This window comes from Homalodisca vitripennis, chromosome 1 (assembly GCF_021130785.1).
Source record: "Homalodisca vitripennis isolate AUS2020 chromosome 1, UT_GWSS_2.1, whole genome shotgun sequence".
NCBI classification, from domain to species: domain Eukaryota; kingdom Metazoa; phylum Arthropoda; class Insecta; order Hemiptera; family Cicadellidae; genus Homalodisca; species Homalodisca vitripennis.
In genome coordinates, this window is record NC_060207.1 from 59365791 (window position 1) to 59392177 (window position 26387).

The 26387-nt window shown below is 31.4% G+C and overlaps 1 protein-coding gene across 1 annotated transcript in view; it reads left to right on the forward strand.

Moving 5' to 3' along the window:
* LOC124362588 (putative protein kinase C delta type homolog) overlaps positions 1 to 26387 on the forward strand; it is a 58846-nt gene continuing 32459 nt past the window's right edge. Inside the window, exons 1-4 of the mRNA XM_046817235.1 lie at positions 1 to 725; positions 8215 to 8296; positions 14792 to 14878; positions 23066 to 23213. Of these exons, the coding sequence (XP_046673191.1) occupies positions 585 to 725; positions 8215 to 8296; positions 14792 to 14878; positions 23066 to 23213 (458 nt within the window). The 5' untranslated portion in view covers positions 1 to 584. The remainder of the gene's footprint in view (positions 726 to 8214; positions 8297 to 14791; positions 14879 to 23065; positions 23214 to 26387) is intronic.

A 26387-nucleotide genomic window follows, 5' to 3' on the forward strand; every position in this document is an offset into this window, starting at 1 on the left:
GCTCAAATAAAAATAATAAAATTTAAAAATATTTTGAAAATGTTTACCGGAGAAGGGAGTTGTTCTATTTTCATCAGCTGATTGATCGCTCAGCTGCAAGCAGAAAAGCAGACATTTCAGTTCATGAGATATTTATCTGTGGTATGTGGGAGTTTATGTTGGTCTTGTCTAGTGGATTAGTCTCAATCCGAAATGTTGTGATATCAAGATGCAACTCAATAGTAATGATGTGTTTTGTTATTTGGTAGTGGTATCAAATATTACATTTAATAGTTTACTTTTGACATTTTTTGCATTTTTATTGGTCTTGTCCACATGGGAATGTGGTGGAGGTTAGGCCTAGTCCAATTTTGAGAAACCATTTTTGAGCAGTGGTTAGTAATAATAAAATCTTTGTAATACTCTTCTATAATAATCTTTTTAATTATTAAGAAATTCTGATTTTTATTTTTTATAGCAATGTTACCTGTGTAATTGTGTACATGGACACCTCTAATCCATGAATGCAACTAAAAGTATAATTTATTTTCTGAATCAGGATGCACTAGCCTGTGTTGTGTTCTTACTGTCAATTTTCCAAAAATATGAAAATTTTAATAAGCACGATGATGTTTCATCGAGGAACTCATTCTAAAAAGAGAAGTGTTAGTAATTCTCAGAGAAGACATGTTCCAGCTAATCAAGATAAGGCGAGGCCAGTAGCAGGATCTTCAGTTTATCAAGAAGTAAGTTTAGATGTAGAGAATAATTAAAGTTAGACCTTTTCATAATTTGAACTTAGGCCTAACCCAAATAGCCTACCAGAATTGAGAACCATAGTAATTCTAATCTGTTGCTGGGTTTGAATTCAATTTGGTTTGGACTCTTACAACAGTTTTTTAGTGAGTCAAGGCCATAATAAACTATAAAAGTCAGATGCTACAGACATGAATTTTGTGCTGCAACTAGTGCTATGACAATTTACACACCATTTCTTAATGCCTAGCCATGTTCATCCAGTAATTTATTCATTATCTCTCTGGTGTCCCAAGTGGTTGGGGGATTTGGCTGTGGACCCTCATATTATACTTCTTATTTTCAAGCATCAGATCCATTCTTTACAGGTTTGGTTGCAGTTTAGAAAGCGGCCACCACCACAATCGAATCAGGGTACCAAATTATCAATTAGAAATACCCAAACTATCAAGTACAAAAATATTCTAAATATAAGTATTTATACTTAAGTATTGCTAGCTCTTTTTAAGGTTTTGGATGAGAATATTGTTCCATATTCATTTACACAAAGTACAATCATTTGTATAGTGTTTGAGTAATTTACAGTGGCGATACACATGTGTTATTTGTGTCATAAGTTGTCAGACACATTTTATCCTTCATAATAGTTAAATGTAACTAAATGTTACACTGTTTTGTTTATTACAAGTTTATAAATACACATATCCTAGATAGTGTTTTATTTGTCATTAAATCGTTACTTTTTAGATATAAAAACAGTTGAACTATACTGTAATTTAAAATACCTATAATGTAATATGGTTCGACAATTTATTTTATTAGTTTAGATAAATAGAATATGGATGATTCAATGTGGTGGTGACTATTTATTATATGGCAGCCACAGGTTTTTTGGTTGCCGCAATGGCTAACCAATATTTATCAATTCATTTTAACAAATAAATTATCTGTAAATTACTAAATGAAGTAAGTTCAAAAGATGTTAACGGGTTTGCTCCTTGTTTTAGTATGTTAAACTGGTGATGAAATACTTTTTGAAAGCAGTTGTGCATTTCTACACAGGAGAAAATTTTACTGGTTTCACAACAAATCATGTTTAGGCCTACTGTTTTGTTTGTTTAATTGCTATGGTTTGTTACATATTTATAAGTTTATGGTGTTGAATATTAAATTAACACACTCTGTTATAAATTGTTAAATATTTGCTAGTTTTGTTATTCAATATAATAAATATCATTGATTATAATAAGCAATATAAAAACCAAATCTGTACTCTCCCCTGTCAAATCACCTGTTCACTAAAACACCTTAAACAATGGTTGACACCATGCTAATTATGAATGCATGTGGATTTTACTGAGCTGGTTTTCAGATAAAATAACGGTCTGTCGTATGTGAATAATGCTGTGTGGACTTTGAACATCTTATCGCTTGATGCGGAATCCATTCTTTCTATTGTCTAGCTTTCTTTTCTTTCTTTACTTTGCAGTATTTAGCGTATAAAGCAAACTGAAGTTGATCCATTGAGTGAATAGCTGAGAAATACCAAACCCATAATATCATCTGTGTTGAAATAATGAAGTAACATTATATTACGAGCAAAGTTCTATAGACTTGAGTATAGTAAAGATGTATATTATTTTAATTATATATGAAGAAGATATTAAACCATCATATGAAAGTGGTATACTTTTACCTTTATTGGGTAGAGTGGATATATATAGTTACTTCTTCTCAGAAGTAATAAAAAAGAGATCTTGGTATAGTTTTCTAACTTGATAGATGAGAGCTATATCTACTCGTATATACAAACAAATTATTGTTGTTTTTGTAGTTCTTTAGAAAAAAACTTAGTATGTTTAAAAAAACCATCTAAAAAAATGTTTTACACCTGTGTAGGGTATACAGATTAACTTCTTGATATAATGAAGTTCTGGGGCTCACAACGGTTCCTCGATTTAAACTAATAAACTTTCTCTTTAAATGAATTTAGTGCTTCCTAAATTCCTTCAGAAACTCACTATACAGCCTACTTATTTTGCATTTCTGACACACTGTTTAGTAGTTTAGATGAAAATCAAATATTTACTTTTTGCCACAGGTTGTCTGTAATTTATCTTGATAACCTTATTTCTACGTCATTACAACAATGCATGTCATCAAAGTTCAAAGTCTAAGTTTTAATGTCCTTTCTCATATCCACCATAATATCAAAATTATCCACCACAAATATTGTGCCCTTTTTAGTGCACACATCTCAAGTATTCTTTTTAGAGTTTGACTTAAGGAATGACATTATTAAATGATTCATTGGGATTCTATGTATTTTCTGTCACACATTTTCCAAACCACTTCTTGTCTTACAATTCTTGAGGTAAAGGTGTAACAAAGCTGCCATTATGTATTGGATAATAGTAATAGAAATATCTGTTGTGTCTAACATTCTCTTATTTCGTACTGCTTCATTCCATGTCAACTGAACACACTCAGTTTAACTAGCCACCGCAGACATTGTTCAAATTAGATATACTCAAGTTAAATGCTAAGACTATGAAATATTTTAAATTTTATCTCAATTCATTTCTGAAGTACAGCTATATAAAATGTGAAAATATTCACCAAAAAGACATGAACAAATTTTTTAAATTTACATAGGAGCTGTGCTATTTGTTCTAGAGAGCTAGAATATTTGTCACTTTATAGCATTTTGTATGTTCTTTCCAGTGTATTGTAACACAGATTGTAGAAAAATATTTTTTGTAATAATATAATTATATGAAGATTATTTGATTCAATATATATATATATATATATATATATATATATATATATATATATAAATTACATTTTCCAAAATTGTCCTTGAATACTAGTGGTCTTTTAATTATTTTGTAAGCAAATGTGGGGTGGTAGTGTCTTCGTTGTTAAAAAACATATTCTTGCCTTGCAGTAGTAGCTGTTTAGACTGAATCTAAACTATAAACATAGAAATTTCAATTGGTTGAGTTCCTCCAAAAAATGTATTTGTACATTTGTAATGTACAAATACATAAAAAAATGTATTAAATGGTTATGTTACTTTCCATTTTAATTGTTTTTTACAGATTAAATTTTACAAATGTTATTTGTATTTGGGTTACATCACTTCCACTAAGAGTTATGTTATTTCAGTCATAATAACCAGATTTATGTTAGTAAGAATGTCCACAACCTACAAAAACATGATATCTGCATGTTGGAAAGGCGAATAATCTAGCTGATCCATATGGATGAAGAAAAAGATCTATTCTAAGTTCAAAAATTTTTTTTTCTGTCATAAAGCGTACACAAGCCACCAGTTTTTGTCATACAGTGGAGAATGGTCTCATAACTTTAAAATATCCAGAACAACATTAAAATGAAATTTTTCAGAGCATCTCTTACAAACTAGTCATAATATTCAATTATGAACAACAACATGAAAATTAATTACATTAACCCTAGATTACTTAAGCCTTTTTATTGTTACATTATTACTTAAGTGTCGTAATTTTGACGACTCACATATATTTTTTTTTTATATAAGGCCTTAAACATGTTTTTTAATTATATAAATATTCCTGTGTTGGTTTACAACTCTTAAAGCTTTGGTGAAAAAATTTTGAAAGGTTTATCATTGCCACATCCTGTGAAAAAAAATTCATTTCGTACCTAGATTTGACAAACATTTTCAAAATACAGGGTTTGAAAAAAAAAATGTTGTATACAAGAAAATTGTTATATTGAATTAAACACACATTTATATCAAAATATACAAGTTGGAGACTACTTTATTGGTATTGGAAAAATTTTTACATTTGTATTTATTGTTTAGGTAGATTGATAAACATTAGGTTTTCAGTTCATTGGGTACTTATTTGTCACAGTCTAAGCAGCATACGGCCCGGTGCTGTCCACATATTGGATGGCCGCAGTGAACACAATATGTAGTAGTCATTCTTCTGAGGGCAGCTGGACAGTAAAAACATGTTTTTCTGGCTTCTTGAGCTCTTGGGGCTTGTGGTGCTACTGCAATTCCAAGCAGCTCACAAATTTCAGTTCGAGTGTTCCTCCTCAGTTGAGGTATTTGAAGGCGCGATCTCATATGTGGTTCTGTTAGCTCCTTACACAACTGCTTCATGTAAGCTTTTCTTTGGAGTGGTTTGTTTCCCAGCCGAAGATTGTTCATGCAGTAAATCACATATGAGTTCATAAAGGCAATGTTCAATATGCCATAAAAAATGCAGAGGGGCCATCGACGGGTTTTTCTACTGCATGACATGTCTCCACACATTTTATCTAGCGTATCAACTGCTCCTTTTGTTGAGTTTTATGTGTGGATAATTTCAGGTTTCTTTGTGTTGGAATTAAGTGTCGGACCACTGTGCATGGTAGATAAGAGTACTACTACCTTGTTTCGTTTAGGTTTGTAAGAAACCAAAGGTGTCTCTCGGTCAAAGAGAAACATCGATGACTCTACAGGCTTTTCTTTTCGATTTCCAAGCTCACTTGGGACACCTTTTCTTTTTAGACGGATTGTCCCAACAGTTGTCAATTTGAAGGGATCCTGCAACAAGTCCTCTGCCAGCTTGATGTTCGTGAACCAGTTGTCAGTGGTTACACTTCTGTTAGAGCCGTGGATGCTTGTTGTCAACTTTTTCACAAAGTAATCAGCTGCCAGCTGGTTTCCTGTGAGAGTTTTCTTTCCCAAATATGGTTCACTATCAATCATGTAGTATGTAGTGTTGTCACAGCAACATACAAGTTTGATCCCATATTTGGCGGGCTTGTTAGGAATGTACATCCTAAAAGGACATTTCCCACGAAACGCAAGGAGCTACTCATCAATCGTTACATAGCTGCCTGGCTTATACTTTGTTCGGCAGTTCAAAATAAATGCTTCCCACACATCTCGTATTGGAGCAAAAGGGTCAGTGCGTTTGCGCTCATTGCGCGTTGCTTTGTCGTCAAATCTAAGACAAAGTATTAGAAACTGAAAACGATCGCAAGTCATTACACACTTGTACCTGGAGCCACTCCATTCACTGTCGAACATCTCTCTTGCAGCAAGATGGTTGTCTTTGCTCCATGCAGAGTTTACAAGGAGTCCGACAAAAGCTTTCATTTCATCTAAGTTAGTAGGTTGAATGGTATTTATTATAGGGTCATTGTAGTTGTTACTCACCCGCTCAATTTCTTCGTTGGTATATCTGACAACTGTATTGAACATATGTTCATAAAAAATTTCCATAAAACAAGACAAGGGTAAAATAGAGTTACGGGCATTACCAACAACCTCTCGTCTTGAGAAAACGAGGTTTCTCATTGGTGTTCGAGTATTGTTAGGCTGAGGTCGAGTGTTCCACACATGGCCATTCTTAGCTCGGATAAGTCTGGCATTGGAGATGAACAGATGTGGATCAGGCGTAGGTTGATCAGAAATTGGTTGATCAGGCATAAGTTGACCAGGCGTAGGTTGGTCAGGTGTAGGTCGTTCAGGGCTAGGCAACGTTTCGGAGTTTTTATTATGTGTGTTTGGTATAGGCCTAAGTAAGTCATCATTAGGAGGAACATCAGGAGAAGCTGAGCTACCTGCAGTAGCTGGAGAGTCAGTATTAGGTAGGTCTAGTGAATTAGTTTTAGGTACTGGGCCGTTATCAGATGATTGACGTAAAGGCAAACTTTTAGGCCTACGTCGTTTTTTACTTGTAACCGACTGAACCTCAATGTCACTATCAGACGATTCACTCACGTAAACTCGCTTCCGGTCCCGTAGTGGAGGTTGGTAAGTTTCATCAGCATCCGTGTCGTCTGCGTCAGAGCTTTCCACGTCATCGGTCTCTAAAATATCTTCTTGTTCACTGCCACAATTTTCACTGTCAGGATCTCTTCTAAATATTTCCTTATTTGTGCACTCACACGGTCATTTTCATCACCCATGGTGTATGAAAACTGATATTTACAACTTGGAAAAACTAACTACTAAAATTAACTACAAATAATTACTGCTAAAACGCGTATACTATGAAATAAAACCAATCTAACAGGATAAAAACAATCAACAACTTTCAGGGAAAAAAGTTACGTTACTACTTAAGTGTCGTCAAATTGACGAGACAGATATAAATGCGTAATGATAGAACTGACCGGTTGGCGTGCCACTCCGCGACTGGTGTTGTCTACTGGCGGTAGGAAGGTACTAGGAGTGGGGGGGCGGGGGGCGCACTATTTGTCTAGATACAACATTTTTGGAAACGGCGAGTCGTAATTTTTACGACACATAAGTAATCTAGGGTTAAGCAAAAAGGTAGAGAATATATAACTATTTCAAAAGAAGAGTTATATATTTTTAATTACAAGACATCCGAACAATGTGTTAAATAGCATATGTAATGTTAAATATGCTCAAGTGATATGAAATAATGTCAGAAACATAAATAATGCCAATATTCACTGAAAAATGCTGTGTCATTCTGTCCGTAGTGAAGATGTACTTACATATATAAAGTGTCAACAAGCAATTGAAATTTACCTTAGATTGTTATAGTTATTTGAGTTGTTTTAACTTTTAAAAAAATATATAATAGATAACAAATATTAAATATATTGACAAAATTAACTTCAAAGCTTTGTGTGTTAAAAATAAATTAAAACAATTTTAATCACTCTATTGAAAGCTCAACAGTAATATTTATTTATTTTTTAAATTTTGGTTGTAGTGATTTTTTTATATAGTGATTTGCAATAAGAAACAAAAATAAGTCCCACTTTTAACATTAAAACACATATAATACGTTGTTGTTAACTTCATTAAAATTGTTACAAAAATCAAATGAAACACCATATATATTAACAGTTTAAATTGAGTTTATGATGACGTGACTAATAATTGTTATTTCTGATTATGGGTGGGTATATATAGATTACAAACAATGTAAATTAACCTGCACTGTGGAATGTATGAAAATATGTGTACAGAAGATTTATACAGAAAATGTTATTCATAAACATCAAGTTCAGAACATGCGTCATTAAAGAAATAAAATAAAAGTAATAGAAAATACCATTCTCCACTTGCGAAGTTCAGAAACTCATTGATTGTGTAGACAGATTGTTTCTACATTTGCTCGCTAATGCAGTCCTCTTTTGAGATTTCTCTCATTTATTTACCTGAATTCGATTGGAAGATTGTTAAATAGTCTTAATCCATCATACAATGGTTTCTTTGTAATTAATGCAATCCTGTAAGCTGGTAGAATAAAGTCATATCCAGGTGTTGTTGTCTTGTCATGGGGATTGTTTATAAAGTTGAGAATGACAGCATACATGATGACTTGATAGTAAAGTAGAGAATGACAGCATACATGATGACTTGAAGTATGAAAAGAGCTATGATGGTAAAGCTATTTAGATCTGAAGAACTAAAAAGAATTTAAATATAATAATCTAAAAAATTTACAGGGAAGACAATGGCAGACAGCTCGTCCCTCATCTTCCAGTTCTTCAGGTCATTCTTCAGGATATCTTCGAACACATCCAGAAGGTAATGTTATAATTTAAGTACAGTATATATTCACTATTAAAAGTATATTTGAGAGTCATTCTCAGTGCGAGCAGGAGGGTACAGGAATTGTGCATACTGAATCTGATAACAGTAGCTGCAATAGATTTTTTATGGAGTAATTGTCTAACATTTGGATACTTTCCGAAGATCTTCGTAGCTATAATACATGTAGTTAGTTACATGTATTGTGTCTTCACTGTGGCTCTATACTGAGTGAGACCCATCAGTTACCTCTGCGCTGTAAGGCGTCTGCTCCAGTCAATGTATAAAATTTTAATATAACCTAAAAAATATCGAGTGAAATTATTTTGTGTGTTCAATAAACTGTTAAATATACACTTTACATAAATACATATTTGACCCTCAGGAGACCAACCGATTATACAGACTACAGGTAAGGTTAAGTTTACCACATTATATCGTTGGTGGTCTTATAAGGGTAAAATTTTGCTGCAATTTTATTTAGGAAATTTGGGAACTTGTTTCTCTGTGGTTTAGATAATTTTAGTTTTCATTTATACTGTGCAATAAATTGATCACACTTTAAAACTTCAAAATCGTAAATCCTTAATTATAAAATAATTTCATCGAAAATATTTTTACCAATATTACTAAAGTTACAGAAAAATGTCTTTCCCCTTTTTCTTACTACTTGAATATTACAGATTATGGCTCCAAATAAAAGAAAAGTTAACTTTGTAATATGCAGGTGTATTATGGTTCCGTACTAAGTTTGCAACATGCAGAAGTTGTAGATTGAATGCTCTGTTACCAAGATAGGCTGTTCTAATTATCCAAGAATCCTCATATTGTGAAAAGATATAATACAGGGCTTCTACACTGATTTAAAAGCTCATTATATTCCAACATACAACTTGAAGCCCAAGATTCAAGGAACTAAGAATAATTTTTTTAAATCAATTAAAAATTTGTTTCAGCTAAAACAAAATTTTATTCATAATTATAATGACTTCAAAAATATAAGTACCACTTAAATATAATTTGAAAGACTTGCAGGGATTTTACGGATTTATATATATATATATATATATACAGGGTGAGTCAGAAATATGGTAAAATATTTTAAGACGTGATTTTAGAGCTAAAAATAAGAAAAAAATGTTATATAAAGGTAGGTCCGGAAACGCTCCGTAACTGAGTAATGGGAAAGATTTTGCTTTGTTTTCAGTTCACCTGGTGAAATTAAGTGGTTCTGAGAGGTTTTGTTCTTACTTTTTAACTCAAATAAGATGGATATATAAGGAAAATCACCTTAAAAATCAAATAAAACCACTCTAGAGGTTGCAGTGTGAACAGTATTTGAGAAAAAGTATGAAATTTGCAAAAAATTGAATAACAAAAATACCGTCTTAAATGTTTGATGTCGAATAACATTGTTAAATGACCAATAAACAAATTGTTTTTCCTAATACAGATTGTAGAGAATTTAATTCTCAAAACAACCATAATAAAAAAAATTAACTAAATGTGTAAAAAAGTTATGATATTGACTCCTCACGTATCACACTACACAGCAAACTTTTGCTGTTTTGTAATAAGGAATGAGTATCTGATTAGTAACAGCTGGTGAAAAATAAACATTTTTAGTTCAAAATGTTATTTTTAAATACAATAGACATCTACAATCGCTTTTAGTCTCACCGGAAGATTAAAAAGGATGCTCTAAATGACCTCCATTGTTCAAAATGCACGCGTTCAGGCGTCTTCTCGTCAAGTTTCGGACCCGTTCAAAAACTCCAGGTGTCTGCTTAATGGTTTCTATTCCATTAGAAACGTTTAATCGGAGTTCTTCAATGGTATCTATTGGGGAAGAGTAAACTAATGTTTTTAATTGTCCCCAAAGTCCAAAGGATTTAAGTCCGGTGATCTTACTGGCCAGGAAACTGGTCCACCTCGGCCTATCGATTGATTTGTGAAACTCTCATTTAGGTGTCCACGATCTGCCAGAGAGTAGTGCGCAGGTACTCCGTCATGCATAAACCACATGTTTTGGCGCAAATTCAGAAGTACATCATCAAGCAGGTTAGGTAGCTCGTCTCTTAAAAAGTTCAAGTACACCACGCCATTATGCCTGGGAGGAAGCACGAATATGACAACATGATCTGCTAAGATTCCAACCCAGACATTAACTGGAAACCGATGTTGTGGGCGATTAGGTTTGATAGCATGAGGATTTCTGTCTGCCCAAATGTGGTTGTTATGGAAGTTATTGATAGCTGTTCTTGTAAAGTGGGCCTCATTGGTAAACAAAATTGTATTCAAAAAGTTTGGATCAGCACGTTTTAACAGAAGCCATCGACAAAAACAATATGGAGAGCGTAGTCTTGTGGCAAAAGAGTTGCTGGAACATGGAGTTGCTTGGACATGCTGGAAGTGGTATGGGTGTAACTGGTACTCGTGTAGTATGAGAAGACGCCTGAACGCGTGCATTTTGAACAATGGAGGTCATTTAGAGCATCCTTTTTAATCTTCCGGTGAGACTAAAAGCGATTGTAGATGTCTATTGTATTTAAAAATAACATTTTGAACTAAAAATGTTTATTTTTCACCAGCTGTTACTAATCAGATACTCATTCCTTATTACAAAACAGCAAAAGTTTGCTGTGTAGTGTAATACGTGAGGAGTCAATTTCATAACTTTTTTACACATTTAGTTAACTTTGTTTATTATGGTTGTTTTCAGAATTAAATTCTCTACAATCTGTATTAGGAAAAACAATTTGTTTACTGGTCATTTAACAATGTTATTCGACTTCAAAAATTTAAGACGGTATTTTTGTTCTTAGATTTTTTGCAAATTTCATACTTTTTCTAAAAAACTGTTCACACTACAACCTCTAGAGTGGTTTATTTTGATTTTTCAGGTGATTTTCCTTATATATCCATCTTATTTGAGTTAAAAAGTAAGAACAAAACCTCTCAGAATCACTTAATTTCACCAGGTGAACTGAAAACAAAGCAAAATCTTTCGCCAGCCATTACTCAGTAATGGAGCGTTTCCGGACCTACCTTTATATAACATTTTTTTCTTATTTTTAGCTCTATAATCACGTCTTAAAATATTTTACCATATTTCTGACTCACCCTGTATGTATATATGTATATATATATATATATAAGCTATATATAAGCTAGTATACAGTAGAGTCCCGTTAATCCGACCTAATTGGGACCGAGCCCTATTCGGATTATGTGATTGTTCGGATTAGCCAGAATTACAGAAAAATACGGTTTTAAACTTGAGAATGGGTCTATTTTGTTATAGAATTATCAACATTGTTTATTAAAACATGTTTTCTGACTGTTGCATTGTATTTCTTGACAAATAAACGTGTTTGCGAATACTAAGCACATTTACCGTATTTAGTGTGAGAGTTCTATTGTTAAGCAATGTGAGCGTACTGGATATTGTACGGGTTCACGCGTTCAATAGTTGTACGAAACTACGCGTCATCCAATAGACTCTCTTTAATGCGACAGAAGACAATAACTGAATTTATGTCTTTTAACAATTAATATTGTACTCAATAATAATATCAGTACTGTACGTCCAATTTTTGTTTGATTTCACTTCTTAATACAGTAATTTAACTCATACTTAACCTATAAGTTTCAATTTGGTACTGTATTTAACTTCATTATTTATGTACTGTACCGTACACAATTTGTCTTAATAAAATACTGTATGTCTATTTAATTAAAGTTTTCTTTGTTTATGTACGAAATGATGCACCCATTTTCATTTTTTATGTAATTAGTTCCTATAACTGTTCATTATCGTTATAAATAATTCCTCCTGGACCTGCTCGGATTAACCGACGTTCGGATTACACGTGTTCGGATTAGCGGGACTCCACTGTATATATATATATATATATATATATACTAGCTGTTACCCGCGGCTTCACACGCAATCTTAGAACCAAAGTCCTTATATTACTATTAAAAGCAATTATAATGTAATATGATAGGAGTCCTATAAAAATTTTAAAACGTAAGTAGGCATACATCAGGTAGATATTATTTAAGTTCGTGGTAAGTAGTATCAGAGTTTAACTTAATTATTATACAGTATCATGTTTGGCACGTTTAGGAGCATTTCTGGTTCTAATTAATTATATACATAACGTCATAGCTGAATCTGCCTTGTCATCCCGATCAAGAAAACACAAATCTCAGATCTCACAGGTCTCGTAAACTTACTTCGGTCAAAAAGCGTATATTTCCAGTCCTTCTCATATATTTCAGGTCTAAGATATTTTCAGTACTATAGTAGAGTTTGCCTTGTTCTGACGAAGAAGATATATATATGTATGTATGTAGGACCGAGATGCCTACTTCAGTTAAATAGTGCCTACTTAAGACCATTTAAATTCACTTACCTACTATGTCACAGTTTAGCTTGCCATATTGCCTCTATCAAATTTTATATACGTTCAATTATCTAGTTCTCGGAAATCTACTTTGATCAAAATTGTGTTGACATAGTTGAGTTTGCTAGGACTGAAAAGCCTATTACGACCTAGGGGGAAGTCCTACCTACTTCTTATGTACTTCCGGTATAAGGGGGAAATCCTTATTAAGGTTATGCAACTTTCCAAAATAATCGTTATTAAAGTTTTGCGTTACACTTGTTTTTTGGACTGTAGCCAGCGAAAGAATGAATCGTTAAGGTATGTTAGTATTCATTTCTCTGTTTTTCCGTAAGCCATTGTTAAAATGTAATATCTTAATGTCAAGGAAGCCCACCAGTTTAAAGTAACTTATGTGAAAACATTCATAACTTTGTTCATTAAGGTTAGTTTTCTAACAGTATTTAATGCATTAGATGATTTTAATTCATCACTGGCACAATCTGGAGTAAAATTTATATATTAATGTTTTATTTACTATCTGCATTACACTACCGATCAAGCACTGTTTACTTATTATTGATAAAATTCAAATGTAAACAGATGTTTCAGAAAGTTTGTCGTACTATAGCTGTCAACAGCTGTCAAAATACGTTTCGTTCTTATCATAAAACATTCGAATGTAAACAAACTAATTTTTCAATTTGAATTCGACTTTATTTGGTGGAATGAATGTGTTATGGGTGGTAAAAAGCACTCTAAATGTTAATTCAGACCAAAAGCTATACCTGTTCCAAATTTCAGCACAATTCATATAGCAGTTTCAGCGTGATTCAAGGACAAACCTCCAAACATCCAAATATCCAAACATTCAAACTTTCGCATTTACAATATTAGTGGGATATATATATTTAACATAATTTATTCACATTACCATAATTTATTTATTTATATATTTTCACAATTTATGCTATTTGATTTTTTACTGTCTTCATGAGAACATTTGCTGCTCTTACTGGTATCTAGTTTCTTACGATTAACTGCTGGTTTGGTTCCTGCTGATTTCGAGATTTATGGGTTTTCCAACAACACAGACTAACAACTAAAATTGTACAATATTTTACTTTTTATTGCTTTTCGTCTTCAGTTTCAGTTTCTTGTAAAATTGGTAATTGTTCAAACGAACTGGAATTGAAGATAAAAGGCAATTTTAAAAAACCACAGTATATTGTCATATCATTTTCAGGGACAATAACCAGAATGAGTAAAACTAAATAACATTGTTACTATTAAAATTCGACTAAATCAATCTTTTTAGCAGATTATTTGTATTGCAATTTTAACAAGCGGCATGGTAATCAATAATAAAGAAGTAAAATATATTATATGATGACAATGTGAAAATCAAAATGTAGAACAGAGCAGGTAAGAGCACACATTGTGATCCCCATCATATCCTGGCCCAGCCTGTTGTAACCAGCCTCAGTTACGACCTGGCTGCTTGATAAAAAAAACATCCCAATCTTCAAAAAAATTTGAAGTAGTTGTATTTATTCCGTAGGTGAAATAATGTTAATCCAAATACATAAATAGTGTCAATACTTTTTCAATACCTAAGAACAGTCTGCGAGGATTTGATAGGAAATATTTACTAAGCATATGACTAAGTTAAGATTTCATTTTAAAAGCTATGGTCATATTTTAGCTGTCTATTGATAAACCACTAGGACTGTAATTATTTTCGGAGTTGTCCAAATTTATTTGTTTGATTTTTATGTCCACTTTGGTTGTAGCTCTTATATAATCAAAATCTTTAAAATTGTGTGTAACTAGATCTACAATTAAATAATTCCCATAGAATATCACCATGATTTCAATGGGAGTCGTCAAAAATGAATCCCAACTTTTTTTATGCATTTTAAATATATAATTCTTGAAAGTTTCATAAAAATAAAAATATTTCTCTTCAAAAAATTTCTAATTTACTTCCTTGGATTATTTTATGTTTATTTGTTAAGTATGCTAACAATGAAATAATCTCAATAACTATGTTATCTTACATTAAGGGTTCTGATCAATATTCTTCATCTTTCAATTATAGACGAACACTCGGAACACTCTGACGGAGGAAGATACAGCCCTCGCCACCCTCTGCTTCAGTCTTCCTCGTCTAACCAGAGCTCAATAGGTAAGACTGAAAATAGTTCTTCTGGCACTATCAGAATAAGTAGGTAGATTTTTGTGACAACTGAAATATTATTAATTTATTCTCATGGGATTCACATGTGTTCAACATCTTGAAAATCTTTACAGATACAAAAAAAGTTTATTGCAGAAGATTTAGGAAATGTTATAAATCATTACAGAACAGTTTTAGCCTTTTATTTAGGTTCACATATAATGGAGTTGCAAATAAAAAAGTGTTAAAATGGCTACCATAATGGAAAGAAGTAGGGTACCAAGCTAGCCAGTGAACTTAGTCCAGGCTCAATTTTTGTACCATGTTTCAATTTGTTTGGGCATTTTATTGGGACAGTTATTGTTTACACAAGCCGCGTTATATAATGTAATATACAGGGTGGCACAAATGTCAGTTTACCCAGAAGAGAAATTTAAAGGCGTTGTAGGTTAATTGAATAAAACGCTTTTAAGCAAGAAAACAAATTCATTATATGAAATTGCAATACTTACATTTTACCATACAATGTTATAGTTGTTCGAAATGTACACCTTGATTTTGTATACACTTCATACAACGGTTGCAGTTTGCGGTTTTGAAGTATACACAGTCTTCCTTACAATACCCCATAGTAAAAATCACATGGGGTCAGGTCTGACGAGCGCTTAGGCCAATCGATTGTACCACGGTGACCACTCCATTCTTTAAATGTGTTATTTAAAAAATCTCGAACTTGGATACCGAAATCTGCTGGGGCACCATCTTGTTGCCAGATGAGCAAATGAATATTGAAAACAGGATTGTTTCTGAGCTCGGGAGCTACTATTTATTGCAGCAACTGTAAGCAACTTTTTGAGTTAACATTTCTTTGAAGAAAATAAGGACCAATCAGTGTAGTACTCGAAATACCTGCCCATACCATAACACCAGGCACATTGAGTTCTGCTTGGATTACGTTATGAGGATTTACATCCGACCAGTACACGCAGTTATGCAGATTAACACGTCCATTTAGTTTGAAACATGCCTCATCACACCACAAAATTGATTGCAAGAAATTTGGATCAGCCTCTGAGCGGATAATAAATTATTGTCTCACAGAATTCCAATCGCCTATCGGAATCATCTTCGTGATGCACTTGGTGTAGAGATGGACGGTATGGTTTAAATTTTAATCGCTTTAACATTCTTTGCACGCTTCTTCTTGATGTTTCTAGTTCAACAGATGCCTTACGAGTCGATTTACCAGGACTACAAAAGCTTGAGCAACTGTCTGCAGGTTTTCTTCATTTCAAATTGATCGTGGACGATCACACTTCGGGGCATTTAAAACGCTTCCTGTGTTTTCAAATTTCTTACTTAACTTCTGCATATACTGTCGAGTGGGTATCACGACACCTGGATATTTACTACTAAATTCTTCAATTACTATAATAGGAGTATTTTTATTAAGCTCCCACCACAACTGAAGGATGTAAACTTGGGTTGTAAATATTTTTAAAAGACACACAAACCAATAACAGATGCAAAGAGAGTTACTTTACACTAGCCACTGGAACAGACAACCGTGTTGCTGCAAAATATCCCAATTTATGGGGAAACTAACATAGGCGCCACCCTGTATATATATAATATTTTGAATAGGGGGTTGTTTTGGGCTCTAGGTCATGTTTGGTGAAGTCATAAATACTTAAACAGTTATTTTCTGCTAATTATTAAGTAAGTAATAAAACTCAAAAGTTTCCAAGGTTATTTTATTATTTAATTTGAACAAATTTCATTTTGGACTGTAAACCCTTTTGTGTAAACAACTTTATCATTTGGAACTCACATAGTTGCTCCCTTTCGTCTAATTTTGCCATAGGTTCTCGATGTGTATTTTTACTTCTCTTATTATGGATATCTTTATTTGGTCAATAAATATTTGGAACATGTAGAATGCCATTAATATTTATGTATATACATATTTATAAATATTTAAAATGATTTCATGATCTTTTTAAGATAAACTTAAACTTTAAATGACCTGGAATATGAAGAATAGATCTTTTATTTTAGTGCTATATAGTACATATGACTGAAAAATATTCACCCTGCAATACAACTGGACGTTTTGCATTTTATTTCTATATTATAAATATTTTAGCCATATTTAGTACTAGCCTAATTATGAAAAACTGATTAAGAATATATTATACATAATAATATAGTTATCTCTCCTTTGTTATTTATTTGGTTAAAATATACACAACATTGACAACTAGGCAGCTGTTATGCAGTTGCAAAATTGTTAATAAAAACATGTTCTTCAATAAAAATTATAAAACATTTGTGATTGTGTACAGTTTAGTTATAGCATTTAGTGATAAGTATTATACTCAAGAACTGTTTTGAAAGTGTTTTTATAATACAAAAAGGAAAAACATATTTTCTTTTTTTGGCAAGTAACATAAATACTTAAATATTTACTTATATATAAATACTTTTAGGTAAGTACATTATGTATTATAACTTTTTGGTTTTTATTGGTTACAAGTAATATTATTTGTAGTGCTAAAGAATTTATTCTTGTACAGTTAAAAAAATGATGAATTTTTAGCAAAAAATAAGGAACTTACGAATAATAATGTTAAAAGGTACACAACAACCTAAAATGGGTCCAGTATCCCTTGGTAGCCCTATGTAGATATCACTGGTGTTTCTCAGAAAGAATATTTCAATTTGGCCGGTATCTAAAGGGTTAATGCAAACCCAATGTCTAATTTATTATTTAAATTCGCCTTGTAAAATAAATTCCTTACTTTACTTTTTTTAAATAAGCACATTTAGAGGTGTTTATAACAAATCAATAAGTAGTTCTTTTTAAATTTTGCAATTTGTCTTAATTTTTTTCAAAAATTACATTTACGTTTTATTGTTATTACAATTTTATTTTTGATCCTTGTAGTTACATATTTTGAAAAACGTTAGTAAATAATTAATTATGTACAAAGTGTATTTCTACAAATCTTTGGACTTGAAATTTTAGTGCAGTTGTCAATTCAATTTGCACTTATATTTATGATAATTTCATCAAACACTTCAAAAAATACATTGGTGTAGCAATGCTCATGGTAGAGCAACCCATTCTAAAGATCAGTAGTAATCATGCAATGTAAGGGTACTTATTAAAAATACATATTTTAATACAGCTTGCAAAACAGCCCTTACCATGTTGGTATTTTCCAAGTGCCAGATCTAATGTTAAAGATCCCAGAGAAAATCCACAAAGTGTCTAATTAATAAGAAATAGTATTAATACCAGCTAGTACTAAGTTGGGCCGTGGATGGAGAATAACATACTGTCTAGGCAACATGTGTATTATTGCTGTTTTGATCCAAACAAAAATACTCTCATAATATAAACAATGGATCTTTGGAAGCCTATGGGGCAGAGCAAGGCCAGACTACACTAAAGGTCGGAGTACTGACCCCACCACCAGTTGCTACGTCGTCCGACCGGCCGTATACTCCACGTGTATTTATCACAGCTGATTGATTATAACACCGCAAATCATCTATTTATTAGTTGTACATTACAAATTCTTTTGTTGTATAAAGATAACAAAGAGTATACTTGTATGTCTGGTTATTGCCTCACAAAGTACATGTAGTTTCTTTACAGTCTCTGCAGTGTGTATAATTTGAAATTTTGAACTTCGTGTGTATGTAATTTTGCATCAGTGTAAAACAAGTATGGGTAATATGTAAAATACAACACTAGAACCAATTTTGTTAGTACAGACACAGACCAACCTCTGGTTTAAACTCAAGTAGTGTTACATTTTATTATATTTACTGGTAATTTGTGCTTAGTAAAATTTTGATTTTTAATTAAAAATTAAGTACTGCTAATCTTATCACAGCTAATTGATTCTTCATCAGTGAGTCAGCTATTCATTGACCTATTAAATAACTATTAGATTTATTTGGGAAATTCAACATATTGTAATACAACATTATTTTAATATTGGCAGTTGTATCGGAAAGTCCTTAAGGTTCATAATATATAACATTGTCACTTTGACAAGTTTCAAATAAATAAGTCAAGCATATGTTACAACTAGATTTAAATTTAACTTATTTTAGTAGATAAAGTTCTATAAATAACTTAATAAGTATTGTATTCTATCATATTTTTCACTACTATTTTACATGAAATACTTTAGCATATGCTTGCTAGACATGGATGAGCTAAAACAGGCAGAGTCCTTTGGTTAAGAAAATAAAAAATGTTTATAGCATTTTACAAATAAAATCTGTAACGCATTATTTATAAAAAAAATATATATATTTCATTTTAGATTTTTGTTATAAAATGGAATTATACAAGAGACATGTATATAACTTACTAAATTTAGATTAAATTAATAGCAACTGCACATGGGATCACTATTTGACTATTTGCTAAATTTAATGAAACTGCTTTTTTTTAACTATTTGTTTAAATAATCATTGATTTCTGGTTATAAAACAACCAGTAAAAAAACAATAGAAACCAAAAATACTACATCATTATAAAGAATGATTACCAAATAAGTAATAATAACAATTTCAATTTGACAGCACGGTATCAAAATTAAGATATTTTTATTAGGAACATAATGTAGTAAAATATCAGTGCTAGTAAACATTAGTAGAGAATGTGATAAGGTAAGGGCTGTTACATAGTTAAAATTCAATATACTTCAATTTGAAGAATTCTTGAACTGAATCAAAAAGGATGTACAAAAGCCAGTTGTAAAACTTTTTCTGAAGTCCTTAACAGGATACAGGTTGATGACAATTCTCATATGATTGCACCATGCACTTATGAAAATCCACTTGAGGTACGGAGTTATTGAATGGGGCAGCACTTCAGCAACAAACCTGAAGCGAGTGCTGAAAATATAAAATCAGCTCCTAGCGTTCTTTAAACAACTAACTGGAAAGGCAATGAAGAGGAAACTCGATTCGTTGTGGTTATTGGAACATACTGAAGAGATCAGTCTCAAACTTTACACTAAAACTTGATCAACCATAAATGACATTCGTGTATTATTACCATGTATCATATGTATATTCTGATGCATAACTGTTCTCAATGTTAATATTAATAAAGAGATGCTGATTATAAACTTTTAAAATATAACTGTATAGTTGTTTAGTTCTATTGATCCTATAAAATTCTTTTGGTTGTGTTTAGATTTTGTCTGGTGTTGTAATGGCGTAACAAGCAATTGAATTTTAAAATATCAGAGTGTTGAACAATGTAAATAATTAAATCATATATACGAGATTGATGCTGGTTTTAATTCCTGTTTGAATGAAATGTGTCTCGCAAAAGTGTAGCTTTTGTCGTGTTTCTCATTGTTTTTTATTTATAAAATGTCCTGCATCTTTCTGTAATCTTCCCATATAACAAAGCCATATCTGAAAATTGATTGAAAATAAGAAAAGTACTCAGATTTTAAGTGATAGTTGTATTAAAAGTTAATAGAAGACTTAATGAGTTCTGACATGACTTTCTTTGTAAATTTTTTCAGAGAATTAATTAACTGTTTGAACTAACACGATGATCATAGGTTTGCTGTTTGATAATTATGTGTGTGTAGTTTTGGTTTACTCTTCCATTTCATAGTTTGGTTACAGAAGAAGATTTCATATTTCTCAGGCTTTATAAATTTATAAAAAAGTTATAGCATAAAGTCGAGATTAGTTTTTTGCCCAATGTCTAAAAATTTGTATCAATATGTATCAAATTTAGTTTGTTATTGCCGATAGCTAATCATGTTTTTATTATAACGCCTCATTTATATATGAGGTAGTAATTAATGAGGTCAATGACAAAAAGTTCTTGGAAATACAGATTGATAAAATACTAACATGGGACATACATGGAATTTGTCTGTAGAAAAAATATCAGTTATTTTTGTATTGACAAAATTAATAACATTTTTTGTCAGGATATATTAAAAATGGCATATTACTGCTCTATATGAGGGTCACTCTGTAAGTTTTTAGATATATGGAGATATATCTTGTTTGATATATTTTGTGCTAGACTTACTAAATATTTGAGTTCAAAGTAATCCTCTCCAGTGTGAGTACACTTTAGAAGTGGGATTTTAATTGTTAAAAGCACCCAGTACTCAATGAATGGAGTGAATGGAGTTTTTTTCTCCAGAGAAAGGAAAACCGCACAAACTTTTTTTCAGATTGAAGAGTAATCAATAATTTATAGATAGCGAGATCGGGTGAATAAGTGGAGTGCTCCATGGTTTTAATTCCATTTCTGGTTAAAACCCCCAAATGTTTTGCAACAGTAAGATAAAAGGCATTGTCTTAATACCAAATTAAATTCTTAATGTTCAAGTCCCAAAGAATTTCTGGCAAGCATTATTCAATGTACCAACTTGCTGTAACAGTTATTTGTTTCTCCAGTTTAATAGCCTTCACCAGTCTTGTACTCCTGAAGAAAACAGCATACATTACTGTGGGAGACGGCTTGTATTCAAACACCCATATGTAACACTCTTCTAAAGTTGGAATGTTATATAATGTTATGTACATCTCATCACCACTGATAATTTTGAAAATAATCTGATGACCACCATTATTAAGGAGTTGAAGGACCTGTCAGCTGATTCACACATGCTCAGATTTTTGCTTACCTGTCAATTTGTGAGGTACACATTGAGAAACAATTTTCCTGTCTTTTAAAAAGTAATACAATATTATGAGCACTGTTGCAGATCCATTCTTTAGAGGAGTTACAATCCTTAAATAAGAGCAGTGTTTGGGATTGTAGCGCGCATCCAATCAAGGTTTTTTTTTTTAGAGACGGCACAATGCATCCTTCCAAAATTCCAAATACTACCCTAAGCAGTAACACGGGATGGTGCTTCATAACCAAAGTCAATTTTGAAACTTTCAACGCTCTCCATTTGAGACTTACCAACATTAAAATCACAACCCGAAAATGCTTTCTCAATAACTCCATGATTTCATGAAATTTATTTGTCCAAATAGAGTTATAAACACACTGATGAGCCCAAGTTGCTGTCAGGTACAGAATGAAGCTCAAACAGTTAAAAATCATAAGATTATTGCAGTATGCACTGTATGCCAGTGTCTGAAAACTTTCAGAATGATCCTTGTATACCATAAATGTCTTAGTTTTGTGTGATAACCCTGTCATTATAGGTGCACATGTGACAGGGATGTATACGGGTACAACATTAGGGAGAGGGATGTGACCAAGACAGCTCAGCATAGGCTCCAAGTGTATGATCCTTTACCATACAGAGAACACAGATACGTAATGAATATAGATAAAATTAACAGAAACCTTGTATGGTGTTACTAAGTTTGCGGAGCATGAAGCAGAGTATTGATGTCCTGGCATGTCTTATTATTTTTAAAGTTTTAAACTTTTTAATTGTCTTTAAAACTGTTTTTTATTAGATGTGACATAATCTGTCGTAGTTTTGTATATTGAAATAAAATGTAATATATTTCTCACAATTTGAATATTTAAACAAATGTTATGTCAAATATATTGTTATGTTTTAAATAAAGAATTACTTGTTATTCATATAAAATTGACGGATGCTGTACAGGTTGTAAATGGTTGTTCATTAATAAAGAAGACTATTTAAATTCTAATAAATCTAATACGAATCAGTAATAAAATTAAAAAAATTACTATCTGTTATTATTTACAGCATTGAAAATATTTAGACTAAATGTTATAAAATAAATTGCATTAACTGAAATATTTCTAGAAACAATTAAAACTATTGGTTGTTAGCTTAGTATCTGAATATCTTGTTTATTTGCAGCAAAATAAAGGAACTTTTACAGCAATGACAGCAAGGTAACACCGTTAAGATAGTAATGTATTTTATATTCTTAGAGGAAGAGGATGATTCTCATGGCCGAGCCATCACACAAAGACGGGGAGCCATCAAATACCAGAAAGTCCATGAATTCATATGTCACAGTTTCCTATCACTGTTAAGACGGTAATGTCTTTAATGTTGTAGAGGAAGAGGATGATTCTCATGATCGAGCCATCACACGAAGACGGGGAGCCATCAAACACCAGAAAGTCCATGAAGTCAAAGGTCACAGTTTCCTATCACTGTTACGATGGTAATGTGTTTACTGTTGTAGAGGAAGAAGATGATTCTCATGGTCGAGCCATCACACGAAGACGGGGAGCCATCAAACACCAGAAAGTCCATGAAGTCAAAGGTCACCGTTTCGTTGCAAAGTTCTTCCGTCAACCAACGTTCTGTACCTTCTGTAAAGAATTTCTTTGGTGAGGAGAGCCTGCTTATATTACATCATTAATTAGTATAGAACTATTCTTTTTCATTTCATATTACTTTGCCTTTTGGTACGTACTGTCTGTGACCATAGCACTTCTTATCAGTACCAGTACCATCAACCTTGGATTGTGTTGATTCTTCTCCCTTATTATGTTTGTAAAGATCCTCACAGTGGGTCATAAAGATGAACAGAATAAGACTTGAAAGAGGATCGGCATCTCCTTACAAAATTTCAAATTATTTAAAGAAAGAAAAAGAAATTATTTATCTGTTAGGGTTGGCTAAGTTTGGTAACCTAATTGACAAAACCAAAGGGGTGGTCAGTAGCTAGTTGTCTGTAGTGTTGTGTGTAGTTATCATCAAGTGTTCTCCCATAGAACAATATTTAACTTCAAACACTTGGATATAATTAATGTGCATCTAAATCCTTTTGAGTTTTTCTTCTTGTAGAGTACGAATTTTAAGCATTTAAATTTGAAGATTAAAATATTTAAGTAATAAAGTTAATAAAAGTTTCTGTGTATTCATTTTAATAATAAATAACAGTATTTTAGAACTAAAACGCTCTTGAATGTGTATTAATAATAGTTTTAAATGAGAAATTTTATATAATTATGTGACCATAAAGGTTTTTATAGTTGTGATAAAGGTTTAAGATTATTCTTGTGGTGCTAAAATGAAAATGGTCACCAGTACAGTTGAATTTTAATAATAAAAACTGTCCTTTATATTCTTGTTATTCTTTTAACCTGTAGTCATCAAAAATGAACTGAAACTAAGAAAAACCAAAAGTTATTTAGTTTGATCCTCGGGTTAGACAAATTCTCATGTTCCCTTTTTTCACTTATTTGACTACAAATGAGTACAAATTTATAAGTTTAGAAAATTGTTCTCTTTATAATTAATTCAAATATTTTGACTTGTTTAGGCAAAGGTACACTCACTCTCTCAAATTTAATTTGATACATACATAAGTTCTGATTCATGAGAAATATTACAAAGAAAATGTGAAAACAAAGTTTGAGACCATTCAAGTACATTAATGCAAAGTGTCTGTGTTATCTTTGTGGAATGTCACTTAGTTGAAATAAAAAATTTTCTTTGACTTAACAAATACTTAACTTTACATCTTGTAAATGATATGCTGATAGAAACTAATTAAACATATAATCATTGAAACAATAAAACTGTGGCAAAGGAAAGAACAATAACAAGTGTACAAACATTAGTGCAAGCAGACAATGCGAAGGACATTGAGCTACCGTGAATCACTACACACTCCACTGGCGATCACTCCAGCTTGGCTGCCAACTATTGCTACAAATAGATTCCAACGATCAATAACGATCTTCAAACCGTCACATAGCATTTGTGTTTATTTGAGTAAAATTGATTTACTATTATTAGTTGCTAATCATATTTGAATTCATTTTTGAACATAGATTTTTTTAAATAGCCATACATAAAATTTTGATATATTCAGTTGCTTCGGCACAAATATATAACTGCATTTGCTTAAAAAAATCACTGTATGAGTAAATTTGTTAGCTGTTTGTTTAGTAAGCAACATAATTATATGGTAACAAAAAATATGTGTTGCCTGTTACAGTATATTATTTTTTACTAAATAATTTGTTGTATTTTGATTATGCCAATAATAAAAATTATAATTATAGCACAGATAATTGCAGGTGTATTAGATGTCAATCCTCTAACAGCTAACTTTTTATCATTACATTGTACTAAAAATCAGTTTAAAAACATTGTTCAGTCCTTTGACTGTGGGGTTTTTCACTGCAGTAGTGCTCCAAAAAGTAATTTTTAGAAGTTATCAATATAATTTGATAAGATAGAATGATGTAATGTAGAAAGAAAAATTTGTGTAGGAAACAAAAATAACACTTGTTTCAGATTTAACTTTTTAAACATTTGTATGCAAATTAAATATACAGTGTAAAGGAAATTACTGTACATTTATAGAAAATTAAATTCTTTATATTATATTTTCTTTATTTGTTTCAATATTTTAAGTTTTTGATCAATCAGCTGATGTATTTTTAAGTGCTCTGAAACAGATGAAAAGCCACAGCAAACAGATATATTATAACTGAACAGAAAAGAAAAAACTAGCTACTGCCTTCTTTTAAGAATAACAAAAATTTGTGAAATTGTTGACTCTCCACTAGGTCATGTTGTATGTGTTTAGAAAAACAATTATAACTCATGAAACAATACAAGATATATTGTTTAGTGAATAAAGTAGCAGATCCTGTATAGCAATCAGTTTTACTACTGGTAGTACAATGCTTGCTTCCATCTAACTTTCAGGATTATTAGTAAATGGGTTAATTTAAATTTATTGGATTTGGTAATACAAAACTAATACTTTTAATTCAACTCAAAATTCCCACAGTTGCAAATTTGTATGTATTTCAGGTACTATTTACCTGAAATACATAAAAATATACATATAAAAAATACATATTTTTTTATTATATACAAAAAAATGTACAGAATTTTCCAATTAAAAATAATATTCACCAGTATAATAATACAGGTGAAATTAAACGTAATATACTTCCTCACAAACTCTGAAACTAAACAGTATTTAATTTTTTTTTTAATTGGCTGCCTGGTTGTGCAAAATCTGTTAGTTTTAGACTCTTTAAACATTATATATTTTAAACATTAAACATTTTATAGTTTAAATGATTTTTTGAACCTCAATTTTGATTTTAAAATTTAGCTTAAAACTCTTAACTGTTGTGAGCAAGTAGTTTTACATAATAGATAAATTTATTTATTTATTATGCCGTTTGATTTAATATGCTTTAAAGTATATTTTAAATTGTGTGTTTTCAAGGTGTATTTAATAACAATAAAAATTTTATGTTATATTATATTTTGTATTTTAAAGTATATTTTATACTGTATATTTATAAATTATAAAAGTGTTTGACCTTTGAACTATTCTATAATAACTATTTGTAACAATTCCCATTATGTAATAACTACTGATGTTTTTATTTTTAAATGTTTAAAATGAATTAAGTTTGTGTCATTTTTAAAACAAACTTGACTTTGGCTATTCAATGTAAGATTGTCTATGGGAATACATTCTTCATTACAATTGTGAAAAAACCAAATTATTTCTTTTGAAATTA